The sequence below is a fragment of the Lycorma delicatula genome, chromosome 1, assembly GCF_047948215.1.
Source record: "Lycorma delicatula isolate Av1 chromosome 1, ASM4794821v1, whole genome shotgun sequence".
NCBI classification, from domain to species: Eukaryota; Metazoa; Arthropoda; class Insecta; order Hemiptera; family Fulgoridae; genus Lycorma; species Lycorma delicatula.
The window spans coordinates 244,626,273-244,645,780 of record NC_134455.1 but is presented as its reverse complement, the minus strand read 5'-3'; the positions used below and the strand labels follow the sequence as shown (position 1 = coordinate 244,645,780).

At 29.1% G+C, this 19,508-nt stretch overlaps 1 protein-coding gene across 2 annotated transcripts in view; it reads right to left on the bottom strand.

Moving 5' to 3' along the window:
* Positions 1-3,615: 3,615 nt before the first annotated feature.
* LOC142330002 (putative enoyl-CoA hydratase) overlaps positions 3,616-19,508 on the bottom strand; it is a 63,643-nt gene continuing 47,750 nt past the window's right edge. Inside the window, exons 4-7 of one of the 2 annotated variants that reach the window (XM_075375007.1) lie at positions 18,164-18,308; positions 15,349-15,498; positions 5,067-5,224; positions 3,616-4,076 (exon numbers count right to left, since the gene is read on the bottom strand). In XM_075375007.1, the coding sequence (XP_075231122.1) occupies positions 4,005-4,076; positions 5,067-5,224; positions 15,349-15,498; positions 18,164-18,308 (525 nt within the window). In that variant the 3' untranslated portion in view covers positions 3,616-4,004. The remainder of the gene's footprint in view (positions 4,077-5,066; positions 5,225-15,348; positions 15,499-18,163; positions 18,309-19,508) is intronic. The other variant, XM_075375015.1, reaches the window with a different exon arrangement.

The window sequence follows — 19,508 nt, the reverse complement described above, 5'->3', positions numbered from 1 at the left end:
TCCAGAGTTATAGACAAATAAAATTTTAATTAATGAAATATTTGGATCTTACAAGGGGAAGGCACTTTGGTTCGAATCAGACTTCATCTCCTTTTTATTTTAATTTAAATATATTGTTTCATTAAGAATTATTAACCTCTGATTGTAAAAAAAATTTACAATAAATAACAATTCAATAATAACAATTAAAAAAATATGAAAAAATATCAGAAGCATTAATGAAATAAAATTTTATATACTTCTCATTTTAAAAAATGTGTATATATAATTTAACAGGTGTACAAAGAAGTCATGTGGTGACCGCATCAGATTGTTTTTAAAACAACAACCTACAGTCTACTGTAGAGAGACTACAGTCTCCTGCTTCCAGATATATATTACTTCTTTAGTGGAATTAGGAACATCAATCTCAGTCGATTAAAAAAATAAATAGGATCAGTTTTTAAAGACTTTCTTTAATTAGTAAAGCCTTCTCAAAATTTATTCATCCTTGCCTCAAACCTCTGGATTTCATTGTGGTTTATGAATTAAAAACTTTCATAGAAATGCTCATTTATGGCATTAACTTCTAGTCGTAAAAAGTCAATTTGATAATAAATAAATATGGTAAATTATTAGACTAAGTTTAGTAGAGTGTAAATGAGAAACAAACACTACCTAAAAGTTGTGCTTTGAAAACATTCATAATTATTCCACGGTTAATAAAAAAATTAGAACTTCAATTTGGAGTAAATGGTGTTTCAAAAATTTTACGTAATTTGTATATATATAATAAATAAAAGTAAATATCAACCCGCCAACAATTCAAGAAGTTCTCGCAGCCTTAAATGAAATAAAAAACTACAAAGCAAGCGGAGAAGACCAGCTTTTCGCAGAACTTTGGAAACACTCATCAGTTTATTCAGTCAAAACTTCCCTACATCTATGCCTCGTGAAAATATGGAAAGAAGAAAAACTTCCAGAACACTGGACCACAGCCCTCATTCATTCATTACATAAAAAAGGGGATAAAACTAATCCGGAAAACTACAGAGGCATATCTCTCCTGGATTGCACATACAAAATCCTGTCGAGAATCATATACAACCGATGCAAAGACCAACTTGAACTGGAACTTGGGGAATACCAAGGGGGATTTAGGCCATGGAGAGGTTGCCCGGAGCAAATAATATCCCTAAAACTTATGATGGACTTATATAAAAGACGGAAAAAACAACTAATAATCACCTTCGTCGACTTTAAAAGGGCCTATGATTGTATACACTGACCATCCATGCTGAATATTCTGAGAAACCTGGGCCTTCACCCTAAACTCGTAAACATGATAAAATTAACTTTAACCAATACCCAGTCCAGAGTGAAATTCAGAGGTGAACTCTCTCAATCCTTCTACATAAAAACTGGATTGAGGCAAGGAGACGGCCTCTCACCACTCCTTTTTAACTGCACCCTCGAATTTGTCATGAGGAAATGGTATGAAATAAATCCCAAAAATATAAAAATGGGTACTAAGAAAAACTCCATCACACTAAATTGCCTAGGATTTGCAGATGACCTCGCTCTTTTAGCAAATAATATTCAAGAAGCCAAAACACAAATCATGAGCCTTCAAAACCTAGCACAAAAGATAGGGTTTCATATCTCTTTTGAAAAAACTGAACTAATGGCCATACATCCTCTGGTAATAGAGCACATTACGGTAAATAATCAGAAAATTAAAATAGTAAAACAATTTAAATATCTAGGGGAAATAATAACTTATAATTTAAATAAAAAAGTGACATGGGAAAACAGGACAAATAAAATGATTAAATCCCAAAAATTAACTTGGTCAACATATAACAAAAAATGCCTTTCTGCTAAAACAAAACTTAAACATTATAAAACTGTAGTACAGCCAGAAGTCACCTATGGAAGCGAGACCCTTTTCAAAATCACTCAGAAAAACCGAATTGAAAAAATTCTGAAAATAGAGAGGAGAATTGTCAGGAAGTGTATCAATAAAAAACACCAAAAAGAAGGCCAATGGTGGATTGTGCCAAATGGGTGGTGTATCGAGAAAATAGAGCCTGTTACTGATACTATGCGGAAAAAAAGAATATCTTTCTTTGGTCATCTCATAAGGACACCGGAAACAAGACTGTCAAGAAATATCATTGAGAAGCTCTGGTTTTTAAAAGCTAGAAGTAGGATGGATCAAAGAAATTAGAAAAGATATGAAAGAATTGGGAATTTCCCTGACTGACCTACAGAATAAAACTGGAAAAATTACAAAGCTAAAAGACAAAAGCATTAGATTTAAACAAACGACAAAATACAACGAAGAGGGTGTTTACGGATGAAAAGAAAGCAAGATCTGAACGGATGAAGAAATACTGGGCAGCTCGGAAGAGTAAAATAACACGCTTTTCTCAGAAAAGATACAACTAAAATTGACTTAAGTGGTCCCATGTTGGCCGTAAAAGCATAATAATAATATAATAATAATAAATAAAAATTCAACATAATGTAAGACATCTTGATTAAAATTGATCACCTGGCCCAATACCCAATGTGACAAACCACTGACCCAATCAGTTTACTGAATTAACAGGATGAAACTGGCGAATTAATCTCTCACAAAATTAAGTCATTAGCATGTCAAACTGCAAAACCTGGTCCATTTTGTTTTGAGCAATAAAAATGTTAAATTCATTTCTAGCAGCAAGCTTGCAGTTTGAATAAAGCCCATTTGGCTCAAATTTTAAGTGAACTAATGATGATTACAAATGCAAGATTCAGAGCTAATTCTACTATATAATTTCCAAATTTGTAGAATTAGGTGCGGGGTTTCTGATCTTCCACGTGTAGGCTTTTAGCTTAGTTCCTGAGGGCTACGTGGTAGAGTAGGTGTCTGATGTCTTCTTCTTTGAAGGCAAACTTGCTTAGGGTGGAATTTACCAATGTGGATGTCTCTTGAGGCATCTGCATTGGTGGCATCTCACGAGGTTGGACTGACGACTGTGGAATGTGATCAGTTTGAAGGCAAGAAGATGTCCTCCAATTAAGCCACTCATGGCTATGAACAGAGGGGGTGGTGTAGCGATCAGACATGCTACGAGGCGGGTGTTCTTCTCCCTGGGGGGGGGGGGGGGTAATTGAGATGCATATTTTCTAATACAATAGAATGATATTTCTTGCAGGATCTCCAAACGATTTAAATATTGTTTTACACTATGAATTTAATTTTTAAACTTCTCTTATTCAAGTCCTGCAACGATCAGTTTGGCCAATTGATACACATCTAGGCATTTTTCAGAAAATAATAGTCGTTTCTATATAGTTAAATTTCTTTATACAGTATAAAAGGGTATTCTTCACAATGAGATGTAGATACAAAGTTTAAAAGAGGAAAAGATTGTTCAGACCTTTCATTTTAAGAACAATTGTCGTTCAGTTCAAGACATTTCATTTACCTCTCATGATTAATGAAAGAAAATGTTTCCATTATACTTTAATTATCTCCAATCTATTAAATCAGAAAAATATTAATGGAAAATGAAAAATGAAGGATCATAAAAAAAAGAAGTTATAGAATGTTCTTTTATTTAGAAAATCATTTTATTATAAAATTATTTATTATTAAGAAGTATTCAATAATTTAGTTTGGCAGTGATACTTAACACAACTGTTTGTTAAAACATGAATCTGTAATTTAGACTACATTGTTTACTGTTGAGGGATGAATCATAATTTTTAAAATTTGATTCTGCATTTTCAAGTGTCATTTAACAGAAAAATAAATTGAAAATTTTCAACTTTCTATAGTTTGAATTAGCGGGTATACAAAAGTAAAAAATATTATAAATCATTAAAATAAAAATAAAAAAAATGAAATGAAGCAAAAAATTATTATTATGAATGCCAACTTTCATTTATATAACATATTTATTAATTAAACATAAATATTATTTACACTAAATCTATTCTAAAAAAGTACTTTCTGTAGTAATGTAGGAATAACTTCATTTCAAGTGTGTAGATTTTCCATGTCTTCCAAATCCATCAACAAATGCTTTTGCATTAGTTGCAATTTTCTGAAAAAAAAAGGTCAAAAAAATTACAATTAACAATAAAAAAGTAAAATCTTTTATAGGGCCAACACTATCAAACCCACAGGCAAAGTATATTGTTATCTAAGCACCATGACTTTGAGTACCAAGTTACCTTTACAATCATAGAGAAAAAAATTCATTCATAATTTTCCACATCATAAAGTTATGCAGTATTTACATCTGTGACGCAATAAATTACAAATGTGCAGCTGACTATGTCCTGAAATGTCTATCCCTTCAACCTGACTCATGAACCTCATCATTGCCTCAATACCCATTACTTCTTTTTATTGACAATACTGACTGAACCTAGTACTGTGTATGAATTTTGAAGGTTATTACATTAAAAGAAGATTAAGAAAAATAAATTTTAATTTCAAAGCAATAGTAAATGAATTTAGTATAACTAGAAAAATAAAATTTCAGTAGATATTTTTAATAGTGAACTCTGATAAAATGACATTCAACAAACTTAATGTAACATAGATTACTAACACCAAACATTATAGCTATTACATAGTAGAGTGCAAAATAACACATGATAGGAAAATACTGAATGTTATTGAAATTTTATGACAAACCCACATTATTATTGTAATGCAATTACTATTGTTATTTGCTTTCACTTCCAAAAATAAATTAGTACATGTTAATGCTATTAAGTAACAAAATTCTTTATAGTGTGATTTCATTACAAATTTAAATTTGATTGTAGTAACTGAAAATCATTGACCTCAAAAATGACAAATGATACTAAAATAATGTTCACTGCATAATACTGAAATTTTTGCTCCTGTAACTTCACTAGTATTTTCATTCTATATCCTATAATACTAACTTCAATTTTATCTTTACTGATAATTTTACATAAGCTAGCAATAAAGATTACAATAAGTGAAAAAATGCAAGTTAATAAATAACAATTAAATATTAATTAAAATTCTGTTTAAAAATATATGAAAAATTAATTACATTTGCAATTGGTAAAATTAAATTTTCTCTTTCTTTCAACACCTTCTGTTGTTCCTCTTCTGAAATGCTGTCCATGTAAAGGCTTAATTTAACCCACAGTGTACTTGGAAATGGAAACTTTTCAACAGCTTTTGCTAAGCTAACTGACTGCCCATATGCTACAACAAAGTATAAAAGATTGCACATGGTTAAAAATTAGCTGTAATTATAAACAGATGTTAATGAAAGGTAGTTGGAAATTTAACTGTGTTAGTTACTATGAGCAAATACATATATACCATTTTTGTCCAATGAAAATGTATAAAATATTTTAAATAAATTTTTTACACCATAAAATTAAATCCATAAATCTCATAAAATTAAATCCATACATGGAATATGATTAAAATACAGTGAAAAGCACACATACAAAATAACTACTCTGATTACTGCTATGTTGGTAACTTTATATTTTTGTTCAGAAAAATTACTCGTTCCTTAATTTCATTAACATTCCTCTCATTTATCAACAAATTAGATCCTACTTACAGTTTACAACAGAACAAAAACCGATAAAACAGATCACTTAATTTCCCTTAAGTCACCATACAAAAAACAAACAACACTCATTTAATACATTGAAAAACTCAATAACCACATTGGGAAACTCAACAATACAAAATTTATTTTATTGACATCAAAGATGCAATAAGACACTTAAAAAAGGAGTAAAAGCGTATCATACAGATACAACTATAAGAGGTAAATAAATCTTACACTTAAAAAACATGCTTGCCTAAGAAACAATATTCGTAATCAAACTGTATAGTAAATTACAAAAAAGAATACATTTACATCATACTATTCTATAAAAAAAATACATTACAAAAGTTAACCATGATTCATTGTTTTAAACAGTATTACCATTGAACAAGATATACAAAAGATTCACAAAGAATACAACAGACTTTCAGGACATATTCGAGTGGTGAAAATTAAGATAAAAGCTCATATAAACTAGGTTCAGAAATGCTTTGTTAGCAAATGTAAGATGCTGAAAGATTTCTCCCTGATTTCTGCACCTTAGGTAAACCAACTATAATTATTGAGACTCAAATTAAGGGTTAATTTGGTGGTTTTATATGAAATCTAACTTGAAAAATTGAAAAAAATAGGTCCCAGAACTGTATTTTAAGTAGTTTGAGAAATTTGGGATTAAAAAACAAAACGATTGGGGTCAACAAGCACACTATTTTGTTAGGCAGATATTTTTGTTAAATGGATATAAACAAATAAACGTTTTGAACAAAACTTGTAGAGAATCTGATTCTGAGTAGAGCGGTATTAATAAAGTCCACAAAAACTAAATGCTAACTTAAGAATTTTGAAGTTTTATTAAAAACAAAACATATCAAAATGTGGCACATTTTAACTAGGTATATTTAACAAAAGAATTACATAGAAAAAACAATAAAATAGAATATTTATTATCTAATTTTTGAAAAATATAATTAAATTTTAGAAAAATAGCAAATACAAACAACAAAATCAACTTAAAAACAATTAAACAAACTATATCCTCCGCCATAGTGGATACAGCAAAAAACCACTTAGTTTGGCTTAATAGAATTACAGCCTGGCTTAAGTTTACCAATGATGCAGAAATCAGGGCAAAATCTTTCACCAGTTGACACTTCCTAATGAAGTTTCTGAACTTATGTTTATATGAACTTTCTTTTTATTTTCACCAATAGATCATGTCCTGAAAGTTTGTTATTTTTTGTGAATAACCTGTATATATATATATATATATATATATATATATATATATATATACACACACAGAATGATTAAGGAGGAAAGAAAAATTAATTTGAGAACAGATTCTGGAGCTTGAAATAAAAAAAGGTTCGTAATGACTGAAAATGCTTTTGTAATAGAGTTACGGCTAGCAAAAAATTTCACAGATTTTAGTTCCCAGGTAAAATGATGTAATAATGAAATTTTTAAGGGTTAAACTTGGTGAGTTTATGTATTTTGAATTGACAATTTGAATTAAACAGGTCCCAGAACTGAATTTCCAATAATTTTCATAATAGCTAATGTAAAAAAGAAACATTCAGTGATGAAAAACAAGTTTTTTAGGTCTGAAGGAAAGTCATTTTGTTAACTGAATAATAATAAATGCGTAAATTTTATTATCAAAACTTGTAAAGAATTTAATTCTGAGAAAGTTGATGTAATAAAGTTCATGAGAAACAAAAAACCACTTTTATTATTAAAAACAGCTGATTTTAGTACAATAAATTTATACCTTTGAAAAATTAAAATACTTTTAAAAAATTACTCACTGTGTTTCATACTGTATTAATTTACAATAAATGTTCTAAAATTCTACCACTGACATTGATGAACTTTTCAATTCATTTCCTTACATTTTTTGTCGCCAATCTAATGACATCTTCAAGACCTTTGATGAGAACAGCAGCAAGAATGCAAGTGATCAGTTTGTCACATGTGTTTAGAGTAGAACAAACACAAAAACAGCACATAAATTGGTTCTATAAAATTTCAACATAATCAAAATTATGTCAGAAACAAGTAAACCTCCTAATGTTTATTATTAACATGAAACCACAATTTTATGACAAGTGAGTTGTTCAAATTAATTTTGAAGATACAGTTAATGTTACTAACCTAATTTTTCAAAGGCCTAAATATGATGTACTAAATATAGCAGTTTTTATTTCTACAAATTTATAAAATTTGTTTCTGTTTTAAATAATAAAAATTGATTTTTGTTTTGTTTTTCATAAACTTTATTACATCAATTTTCTCAGGAATAAATTCTCCACAAGTTTTGATAATAAAATTTAAATATTTATTAGTAATTGAACAAAGTTATTACACTTCAAACCTAATACAATGTGTTTTCATCACTGTTTTACTGTTTTATGTTGGATAAAATGAAAACTACAAAAGATACAATTATGGGACTTATTTTGCTTGATTTATTACATCAATCAATTATTAAAAAAAATTAAAATCTAGAAAAACTTAAATTATCACTATTAAAAGCCTAAAATTTGTTATGACGAACATACAACTCCAATGCCATTAAAGGAATGATTTAAATTTAAAATGTCATACTTCCCTTTGTTCGTAATATTACTGTTGCCAACCGCTATAATTTATTATGTCTGTAATAAAACATCATCATCAAATGCAATCTGGTGGTTCTTCATTTCATAGTTTTGTTTAAATTAATAAATATAATATTTTTCAAGTATATATTTTTTTTTATTTTATTACAAACCTCCAAAATTTCTAAATTATTTTTACAATCAGAAATACTATGCTTACATTGTAACAAATTGTTAACCAATTAGATATAGCTCTTTTTTTATTTCTATAAGCTTGCATATTCTGTAAATCTCTTTTTAAACAATCTATTAGTTTTACCAATATACATTTTATTACATTTAATTTTGTATATTCTCCTTAAGTTCTCTATTATTTTTCTTATTCTTTTTCCTTAAATACTTTTTAACATCGTTATTTGGTTTATATGCTTTTTTTTATAATTACTTGGTTATTTGGTTTATATACTTTTTTTAATTACTTTAACATATACATTAGTAATTTTTTCTATTATTTAATTTGAATAACTACATTTTAGATAAAAATTTTTACTAATCTTTGCGTTATTTTCCTGCAGTTGAATTTTTGTAAAACTAACACGGTACTTTTTATTCTGTTTTTAATAAATATTTTCTATAATTTTATAATCAAAAAACCATTAAAATCTACTATTTGTTTTATTTCATTTATTTCTTTTTTGAGTTTATTTTTCTTGTTTTTTGTGATCATGAGTGATTAGAATTTACATTTATTGTAAGACTGTTTGTTGTGGATTTTTTTTTATAAACTGATGTTTCTGTTTATTTCACTTTCAAAAAAATGAATTTTTCTGTTATTTTCCATTTCACATGTAAATTTCAAATTTTTATCATAATCGTTGAGTTTATTTAAAATAATCAAATGTTCATTATTTATAATTGTGTTATACATGACCAAAATATCATCTATATCTTATCCATAATAGTATTTTGTGTATTTAATATACGGTGAACTATTATACTTTTAAAATTTTATATAAATATTTCAGACATAATGGCAGAGTTTGTGAATAACAATTGTCCTCATATTCAAAGTAATTTTAAAGACAAGTATTCCTTATAATGGTGATTAATCACAGTATTCTGAGGTTTTATTTGAACTATTTTTTATTATTTCTACTGATTTGTCAATTGGTGTACTAGGGTTCTTCAGTGATATAAAGTTAACATTTTAGTGATATAATTAACTTTAATGGAATTTAATTCATTTATGACTTCGTAATCATTTTTTTTTACATTATGTTTACAGTTAAGATTCATTTTTATTATAAGTATTTTAGCTATGAAATGTGCAGGTGTTTTTAAAATTTATTAAAGGCCTTATAGGATTATTTATTAAATGTAATTTTGATAATCCAAAACTTACTAGTTTTGGGGGATGATGGTATATATGGATATAATCATAATCAAAATTAAATACTGGCTTTTATTTAGATATTAAATATTTTACAATTTTTAAATATTTGTTAGTTAGGTTATCTGTTACTGTGTTTTGGTGGTTACACTTTCAATTAATATTGAATAAATAAATATATATATAGGGTGTACTTAAAATTAAAATGTGAAGCCAATCTCTAGGAAGTGATTCTACTTACATAGAATACAGTCTAACATACTGAAGAAAAGATGTCCAGTGAACATAGGTCCGAAAATGCATATTTTTCTGTCTGTCTGCCATTTTGTGTTTTTTAAACACAAAAATTATTTTTTTTTAAATTTATTTTTCAAAAATGGTTGGAGGTAACGCAATAAAAAATTTGTACTTTATTTTAAACTTTATTTTTATTAGGAAAAAAATAATGATACTCTTCGTTGGCAAATTTCAAAATGGTGGTCGTTTCAATTTTTCAGTCTTAATAATTATTAAATTTATCAAATTGTGTTGTATTGTAAAAATTATGAAACATTTTTTTGTGAACAAAACGACACCTTAGTTATAAAAATCTGATGAAAAACAACTGAGTTATTGCAAAAAACAGGCTTCAACTGATATGGCAGCCATCTTGTTTTTTTTATTATTGTGACTTAATTGATAACTAAATCAAATTTTCTGATTAACATTGCTAAAAATTCAACATTATGGATATTTAATAATAATTATTGTAAGAGCATATGAAATTTTGTTTGTTTTCTAATGAGAATCACAACAAATGTTCAATGTGACCTCCATTCATTCCAACATAACAATACACATGTTTATCGACTGATGTACATGCTCAAAAATTCCTGGCTGCTTCCTGATTGTTTGAAAAGGGTGGGCAATTCTATCTTCCAACTGATGAATATCGACAATTGGTGTTGAATAAACAAGAGATTTTACATGTCCCCACAGATAATAGTCTAATGGGTTCAGATCTCGGGAGCATGCAGGCCAATGAATGGGCCTGACCAATCCACCTTCCTTGAAAACGATCAGTTAATTTTTCTCTGACACTAATTGCAAAGTGGGCAGGTACATCATCATGCATGAACCACTTGTTCATTGTGCTTTGCAAAGAAACATCCTCTAGAGGTTCAGGAGGTCATTTCTGAAGAATTCCAAATATGAATTCCTGTCAATCTATGTGGCAAAAAGAAAGGCCCTATTAACTTATTCTAGTAGATTGCTCCCTAAACATTCACAGAAAACCTGTGTTAATTTCCTGCTTGAAATACTGCACGAGGATTTTCCTCACACCAAAAATGTCGGTTGTGGAAGTTGTTTATATCATCCTTAGTGAAAGACGCCTTGTCTGTAAAAGGAATGTCAGATATCCACTTTGGGTTATGGGCACACTTGTTAATTAAACAATGAATGCAATAGTTGATTGGTTAGCACCTGGTAGAGGAGCTTGTGAGGGGTAGGGTACAATACTTGCTGGTAGGGTACAATACTTGTGAGTAAAGTATTCCATACTGTATTACAAGTTATGTTTTCTTGGACAGCAACTCTTCTGCACGATAATTCTGGATCCTGTGCAAACTTGTTCAAAAGCCTTTCTTCTACCTGTGGCATTGACACTGTTTTAGATCTACCATTACCAACTATGACGGCCTTAAAGCTCCCAGTTTCACTTAAACGTGCATGAAGAGATGAAAAACATTTTCTAACAACCGTACAAGCAAGTCATATGGTGTCCACATCAGATTTTTTTTTATTATTTCATTTTCAAAATTTGTTTGAATAACTTATACATTTGATTTTCATATTTTTTTATTACTGAGAATTAATTGTTTCCAGGCTAGCTCCTACAATAACTATTATAAAATATCCATAATATTGAATTTTTAGCAATTTTAATCAGAAAATTTGATTTAATTAACAAGTGAATCACAATAATAAAAAAAACAAGATGGCTGCCAGCCACATTGGTTGATGCCTACTTTTTGCAATAACTCTGTTGTTTGTTGTCAGATTTTTTATGACTACGGTGTTGTTTTGTTCACAAAAAAATGCTCACAATTTGTATAATACAACACAATTTGATAAATCTAATAATTCCTAAGATATTTAAGATTGAAACGACCGCCATTTTGAAATTTGTCAATGAAGAGTATCGTTATTTTTTCCAATTAAAAAGTGATGGTATAAAATAAAGTACAAAATTTTATTCCATTATCTACAGCCGTTCTTGAAAAATAATTTTTTCCTTAAAAACACGAAATGGTAGACAGGTAGAAAAATATGCATTTTTGGACTTAAAGTTCACTGGACATTGTTTTCTTCAGTATGTTAAGTAGAATCACTTCCTCACTTTTAAGCCTTTTTTTGGCCTCACCTTTTAAGAACATCTGATATATATATATATATATATATCATATATATATATATATATATATTTATATATATATTTATTTATATATATTCAGGAAAATAAAATGTAACAAGAAAAAATACAGAGGATCTCCTCTTGAAAATAAAAAAAACTTCTAAATCAGTATACTTCAAAAGAGTACTACACCTTGAACATATTTAAAAAAATAAACATAGGTCAACAAATTGGGAATCTCCTCTTTTTCTTTAAATTGCATAAAAAGAAAGGGAAACAAGGTTAATGTGTCTTTATCCTTGTATGATAGCAGAAGTAACCTTTTTCACTAAAAACAGAAATCAAATCAGAGGATCAAGGGAGTGATAAATGCATATAACATTATCAAATATAAAAATTTTCCGCTATAAAAAAATCACCAACTTTTATTAAGTTTTTTATTTGTTTAGTGTTTACATTATTATACTGTAAGGTGCGGATTATAATATTTTGGCTTTACTTCAATTCTTTAGGAGTGGATGAATGGAATGGAGCTATTTAAAATTTATATCTAAGAAAGAATTTATAAATGAATAGTTACCTAAATGAATTAAATATTGTTACTTGTAACAAAAGAGCATTGATTCTATTTAATTTTAAAAAAACTAGCTGTGGTGGAAGGTGTTATACCTTGAAAGGAGGTGAGCTTAATTAAAATTAAACTGATTTATTTATGATTTTATACACTTTTTTTAGCTCATAAAAAGAAACTACTGAAAATTGATTATTAAAAACAATTCACAATCCTAATCTCTTGATTACAGTATTTTACAACTTTTTTTAACCTACAGACTTAAAATGCTTAAAATCATCTTATTTTTAAGAGGCATAACAGGGTGGGAGCAGTTTTCAACTACTATCACAGAGCAGGGATAACAAATATATCCCTACTCTAAAAATATTACTTCTGTAAATCACTCCAACTTTTCATTTGTTGAATAAAATGTACTATTACTGTCTAAGAAGAAATTCTTTTGATTATCAATATGGAGGGCTAGAGTTTCTACAGGGTGATTCAAAGAAACGGTAAATTAAAAAAATTAAATAACGTTAATGAAAAATTTTTTTAGAAAATGAATTTTATTTCATGTAATTGTACAAATGTTGCCATTTTAGGATACATACATTTTAGTTTATATTTTAAAGCTGACATCTTCCAGGTGACCTCCTCTTCTACGTAAACACTCACGAAGTCTCTTTGTTAAATTGTTCATGGTTTGACGTAACATCTCAACTGGAATTTCCACAATTGCTTCTCAGATCTTTGCCTTCAGTTCTTCCGTTGTAGCAGGTCTACTGTGGAACACTTTGCTTTTAAGGTGACCCCACAAAAAGTAATCACAAGCTGAGAGATCAGGCGATCTGGGAGGCCATCTAATGTTACCATTTCGTGAAATGACAAGTTGTCCAAACATTCGGCGTACAGCTGCCATCGATATTTGTGCAGTATGTGACGTTGCTCCGTCTTGTTGAAACCAGGCTGTGTTAAGAATTGGTGGAAATCTCTTTTGTTGTTCCACAACAAAGGTTTCAAGCATGGCTACGTAACGAGCTGACGTCACTGTAATTGCAAGACCGTTGTCATCCTCAAAAAAATAAGGGCCTATAACACCCAAAATGACATAGCACACCATACAGTCACTTTCTGGCTGTGCAACGGACGCTGGTGCAGCTGCGTAGGATTTTCTTGTGCTCAGTATCTGAAATTTTGCTTGTTAACAAATCTACTGAGGTGGAAATGCGCTTCGTCTGACATCCACAGTTCGTGAACAAACTCTTCGTTATCATTTATCTTCTGAAGCATTACATTACAGAATTGTGCTTGCACAACTGCATCGTTCAGTTTCAGTTCCTGGATGATCTGCAACTTGTACGGATGGTATTGCAAGTCCTTCACTGACATTCTTCGAACACTTGAACCATGAGATTGTAAAGATGCTGAGAGACAACGGATTGTGGACTTCGTGTGACAGCATCTTGTAAAGCTTGAATATTCTGTGGTGTATGGACGGTTCGCTCATGGCCTGGAGGTTTCTTTTTCATTGCCGAACAAGTTTCCTCAAAATTAGATATCCATGTTTTAATTGCATGTGCTGATGGAACACGGCCGTGCCGTCCCAGATTAAAATGACGGCGAAATTCTCTACGCGCTCCCTCCACAGTCATTGTTTTTGTAAAACGCTTTGATAGCAAATGCACGTTGCGGACCACTCCAAGGATCCACGACAACTAAATGGCAGGTTAGGTTAGAGAGGCTGGTACCACTTATCAAGTGGTACCAATCGCCCACGGCTACCAACACAACTTTCAAATTTTCCCGTTTCTTTGAATCATGCTGTACATTACATCTGGTAGATGCTGGTAGTCATTTTCATATATTTCCAGATTCATCAAAACTAACTGTAACCAGGCATCAACCTGTAACTACTAATGAGAATAAATAAATATTGAAGTAAGAATAGCTTTAATTCTTTACAAATTGATTTTTTAAAATTAAAGGTGATTTTTTTCAAATTAATAATTTCTTTTGAGATATTAACGTCATTTTCTGATCATTACAAGTGTCCTGACATAGGGGGATTTAATTCTGATAATTTAAAATATTTTTACTACCTTAGCCAAAAACGTTTTATTTAGTTTAGCAAGAAATTTCATAAAAGTAGATATAATTTTCAACTTTGTTACTGGGAAGGGATTAAACTTAAAAATCTTTACAAATATAAAAGTTCGACATCACTGCCAGCTTTTAAAAATAAACTTTACTCTTAAAAAATTACCTGTATTTTGTTAGGTATTATAACTACAACTATAGGTGAAATAAAACAGAAGTTCTTCTGAAAATGGCAGAGCTAATTATAATAACAATTAACATTTCATGCCAGGTACACAAGGAAAACTGTACCAGTAACTACAGTTTTAAAAAGTAAGTGATAATTATTTAATTGATGAAAGGAGAGGTTTTTTGCTTTCTTCACTGAGCTATATGCAAATATATGTTCATGTACCAGCATTCCAAGCTCACTGAAATGTAAGTGAAGGTGACTTTACATGAATCACTGCCATGTCTTACTCTTATTATGTCCTTTTGGCCCAAAACCCAATATTCATGGATTATGATAATATTTTGATATCTGGAATAAATCTATCTGAAATTTAATTGTCTGGTCATTTTAAACTCTGTCACTGGTCATAGTCTGAATTAAAACAATTTAATTTTTACAATACGTTAACAAAGTTGCTGTTGGTATGGTTGATAATGAAGCTTACACAAAATGATGAACTGAACTGGTCCAAATTTAAAATAACATTTAGAATAATATTAAAATATTAAAATACCTGTTCCACATGCAACTAGCCTGCTGACAATTCCAGTCTGAAATGCTTCCTTTGCATGAACAGTTCGTCCAGTTAAAACCCAATCAACTGCTCTGGCTCTACCAACCAATCCAATTAGTCTTTTTATGGCACTTTCTGGTGATGGAACCCCTAAAAAAGAATCTTATATTACTTTCCTCTAAATCTCATATTTTAATTATTTAGATAACAAGAAAAAAATAGTTTTAGCATGGTCAGATAAGTGGCTGCAATTTTTTGATTCTGAAGGATCCAAATATAATAACTGAAATTACTGGTGTACTTTGGTTGTTAAGGCTTGATTAAGTTAATTTTTGGGACTAGCTGATGAAACTTTTAACTTTACCAGGGCCTACAATCTACTGAGAAACAATTTCCTCTAATAAAAAATATAAAAACTGTATTCTGATGTAACTAAGTTTTCAGAAAGGTTTTTTCATAATTATCCTGTCTCACAATATGCTGCTAGAACAACTATGTGGCAGTTAGTCTGATCTGGTCTAAGATTAACATCAATCTAAATAATCACCAGTTAGCTAAATTGCATACCAAAGTAGAATTCAGAATTAAATTCTTTCTAGAGCAGATCTATTGGACAATTATTTTACAGATGATCATCATAACTGAAAGGGAAGATGAACTGCAGAATTCAAAACAATTTTAGCATAGTTATATCAGATTTTAATGAAGTTTTTTTTAATAAAAAGAGAATGGTTTTATAGAGAAATAAGCTATTAAGTTAGAACAGTACTGCTAGATTTGTGTAAGTTGGTTATCTTAATTATTTTATCTTTCATTTAGCCAAGAATAAGGTAAATACATTTAGAGCAATATTTGAAAAATTATAAAAAAAATTTAATCAAGCTTAGAATGTTAAATCAAAATCTATATAGCATAATGTTCATTATGGGTAAGAAGCTAGGGTAGTAAAAAATCAATAATATTAGTCAAATTTAAGCAGTCAGTTTCTTTTTTTTTTTTAACTATGAAGATATCCGTTTTGAATATGTATTTTCACAATGATAAGTTAATTAATATATAGGACGGATGAGAGGGAGCTAGAAGAGTGAGTGACACATATTCAAAAATATGTTTCTACAATATTTACTTCAGGGGAAAAAGAAAGAGGTAGGCCAAGCAATTAAAAAAATGGATCAATAAACAACCATATCTAAGAAGAAAATATATTGATGATTATCTTGCTAGTTAACAAAGCAAACACATGCAAACATCATTGTACAAGTAAATTTTTATCTGTTTTATATATTTTACTACCCATAACTACCCATTGTTCTTCTGGGTACTAAATTTTTATGAAGAAAGCATTCCCTTCCTAAGATAAAAATTAAAAATTTTCACAAAAATTGCTTTAACTGTTGTCCCATAAAATATTTTATTAAAAATTCATCCACAGTGTGTGAACACAAAAATATTTTCGTCAAATGGAGTAAGGGACCTCATTTGAAGTTTCTGTGAAAATTTTGGTGTTTTTATTATAAAATGCACTCTGAGATGGAAATTCAAATTAAAAAAGCTATTAATGACAATCCTGGCACAATAAAATATTGTAGTGACATATCTATGAAACACTTTACCCAATTTTTATACATTAAATAACAGAATAAAATCTGAGACAACTGTGTTTGACAGAGCCATTGGTTCAAAATAGTACCATCTAAAAAATAATACTGTAAAGTACAGACATTATGGTTCACACACACACACACACACACACACACACACACACACACACACACACACACACACACACACACACACACACACACACACACTTCATACAATTCTAGCTACATTCACATAAGTTTTGATTTCCAATAAAAAATTCTAACTTTTGAATAATCTAGAGAGTATTTGCTATGATGTTTGAAACTGACAGACCAATTAATTACATGTATACACAACTGAAGCAAATTGACAACTGCCTGATTTGCAATTCAGCAATAAGTACATGCACAGTTAAAATGTATGTTAAGTAGACATATCAAGAATGATACAGGTGCTACTCTTTAGATAATAAAAAGGAACAGCTAGAGTATCAGCCTTGATTAGCAAGGATCAAGGAAAACTGTGATAAATAAAACTTATAATCCGAACAGCATTATAGGTATAAAATTAGTAAATAAAAATGACAAGTAGTAGAAGTTCATATTACAAGATAAAAATAATAATCATAAGAAATAATAGTGACATGATTACATTAAGATAATAAATAAATAAAATCTGCAACAATATTATAACAATGTTATTTAAGATTTAATCAACATAATAATATTGTCTTTGTAAGAGGAATTCATTTAGTGTGAGTAATTAGTTGGAAGTTCTTTTAATTTTAATTTATTAGATAATTTGTGAAAAATGGTACTAAAGCCAAAAATATTATAGTTTTAACATAATTCACTGTGTAGCAAATTATCTGTATGTTAGGAAATGTTTAATAGTAATGAATACATTAATTAAAAAAAAGAAGATATTTTGCTTTAAAATAGCTTACAAATTGCACCAAGAAAAGATCCAATAGTCCATTTATCAATCCTGAAAACTTTATCTGAGTTCTGCAATAGCCCCAAGTTGTAATATATTTTACATTTAATGTAGACTAACAAGTATATGTAACCTTCAGAACATATTAATACATACTAAAAAAAAAACCACACTAAAATAATGGCAATTTTGAATATGGAACTATTTATCAAAACATGAGGAATGTGGGCTTTAAATATTGTATTTATGTTGAAATTATATATAAAAGAAAGGTTACGTATAAAAATTGCAGTACCAAGTCTGCGATTATAATATCCAAATATAGCAGTGTCTTCAACAACACGTAAGTCACACCATAATGCCAAATCAAATCCTGTTCCTACAGCATACCCACTTACTGCAGCAATAACAGGCTTTTTTGAAAATTCTTCCATGAGACCCTTTAAAGAAAAACAAAACAGAATACCATAATATTCAAAAGAAGAGTTTATAGTTTCAAAATATCAAGGGAAATACAGCTAAATCTTGACTACTTGGAGAATGATAGGATCATTTCAAGAGCTGGATCATGGATAAACTAAAACACAGTAAATATTACACTTTATTAATAATTAAATAAATATACATAATGAGATTAAAGATAATGAAAATGAAATTAAAATATCATCATATAAATATTATTTATCTCTTTCACTGACAAAGAATTAATACTATTTTCAAATAAAGAAAACACTGAATGTAAATCAGACAGCCATAAAAAATAAACCACTTTAACAAACTTTTTCTATTCATTTAGATGAAAAAAAATTAAGTGTAACAGTTACTTACTGCTACTTACTGCTACTTACTGTTTTGTAAGTTTTTGTTTTTTATTTTTTCCAGGGAGGCATTATTTTTAAGCAATTATGTGTACATACACTGCTAGTACAAATCAACTCATTGTGGTTATGTGTAAATCAATTATTATGAAATCAGCTGTACAATTAAGTGCAAAATTATATGTCTAATAATATTTTGCAAGTAATAAAAAATTAGAACTAATGCAACTTCACTAATTAGATCTATTGCAGCAAGGCAATATGGTTGTAGGTCAGGACGTAGAAGAGAACAGATTTTTAGTAACGCTCACACAACATTCATCTTTTATGAGTATTAAGCCTTATTTCCAGATGATTTACATAAAGGCACTCATTTATTAAAGTTGTAAGGGCTTAAGATAGAACATGAAAGATGAATTTATTTATCCTATGGAGATTGTACCGTGGTTTTTATATCCATTTTGATTGATAGGCTAAATTTTACTAGTTACAGTACGATTTTACTTTTGTGCGTAAATACTATGGATTAACTCAATACATAGGTCCTTAAATAGATTAACAGGCATGTAACTTACATTTTGACATTCATTCCACCAGAAATCTTAGGGTCAAATGTTATAATAAGCAGTTTTTCCATAAAAAAGTTTATTTGTGAACTTAAAGATTAAAAATAACAATTTGATTATATATAAGTAAGTGGCTTGGCTTACTTTCCCTCATAAGCCAAGCCACAGACTTGTTATTCTTGAGTACGGTAATTTTCTCATCAAGTGTCTTGTGTCAGGTTGTCTATACCCATTTCATTATAGCAACTAACATGTA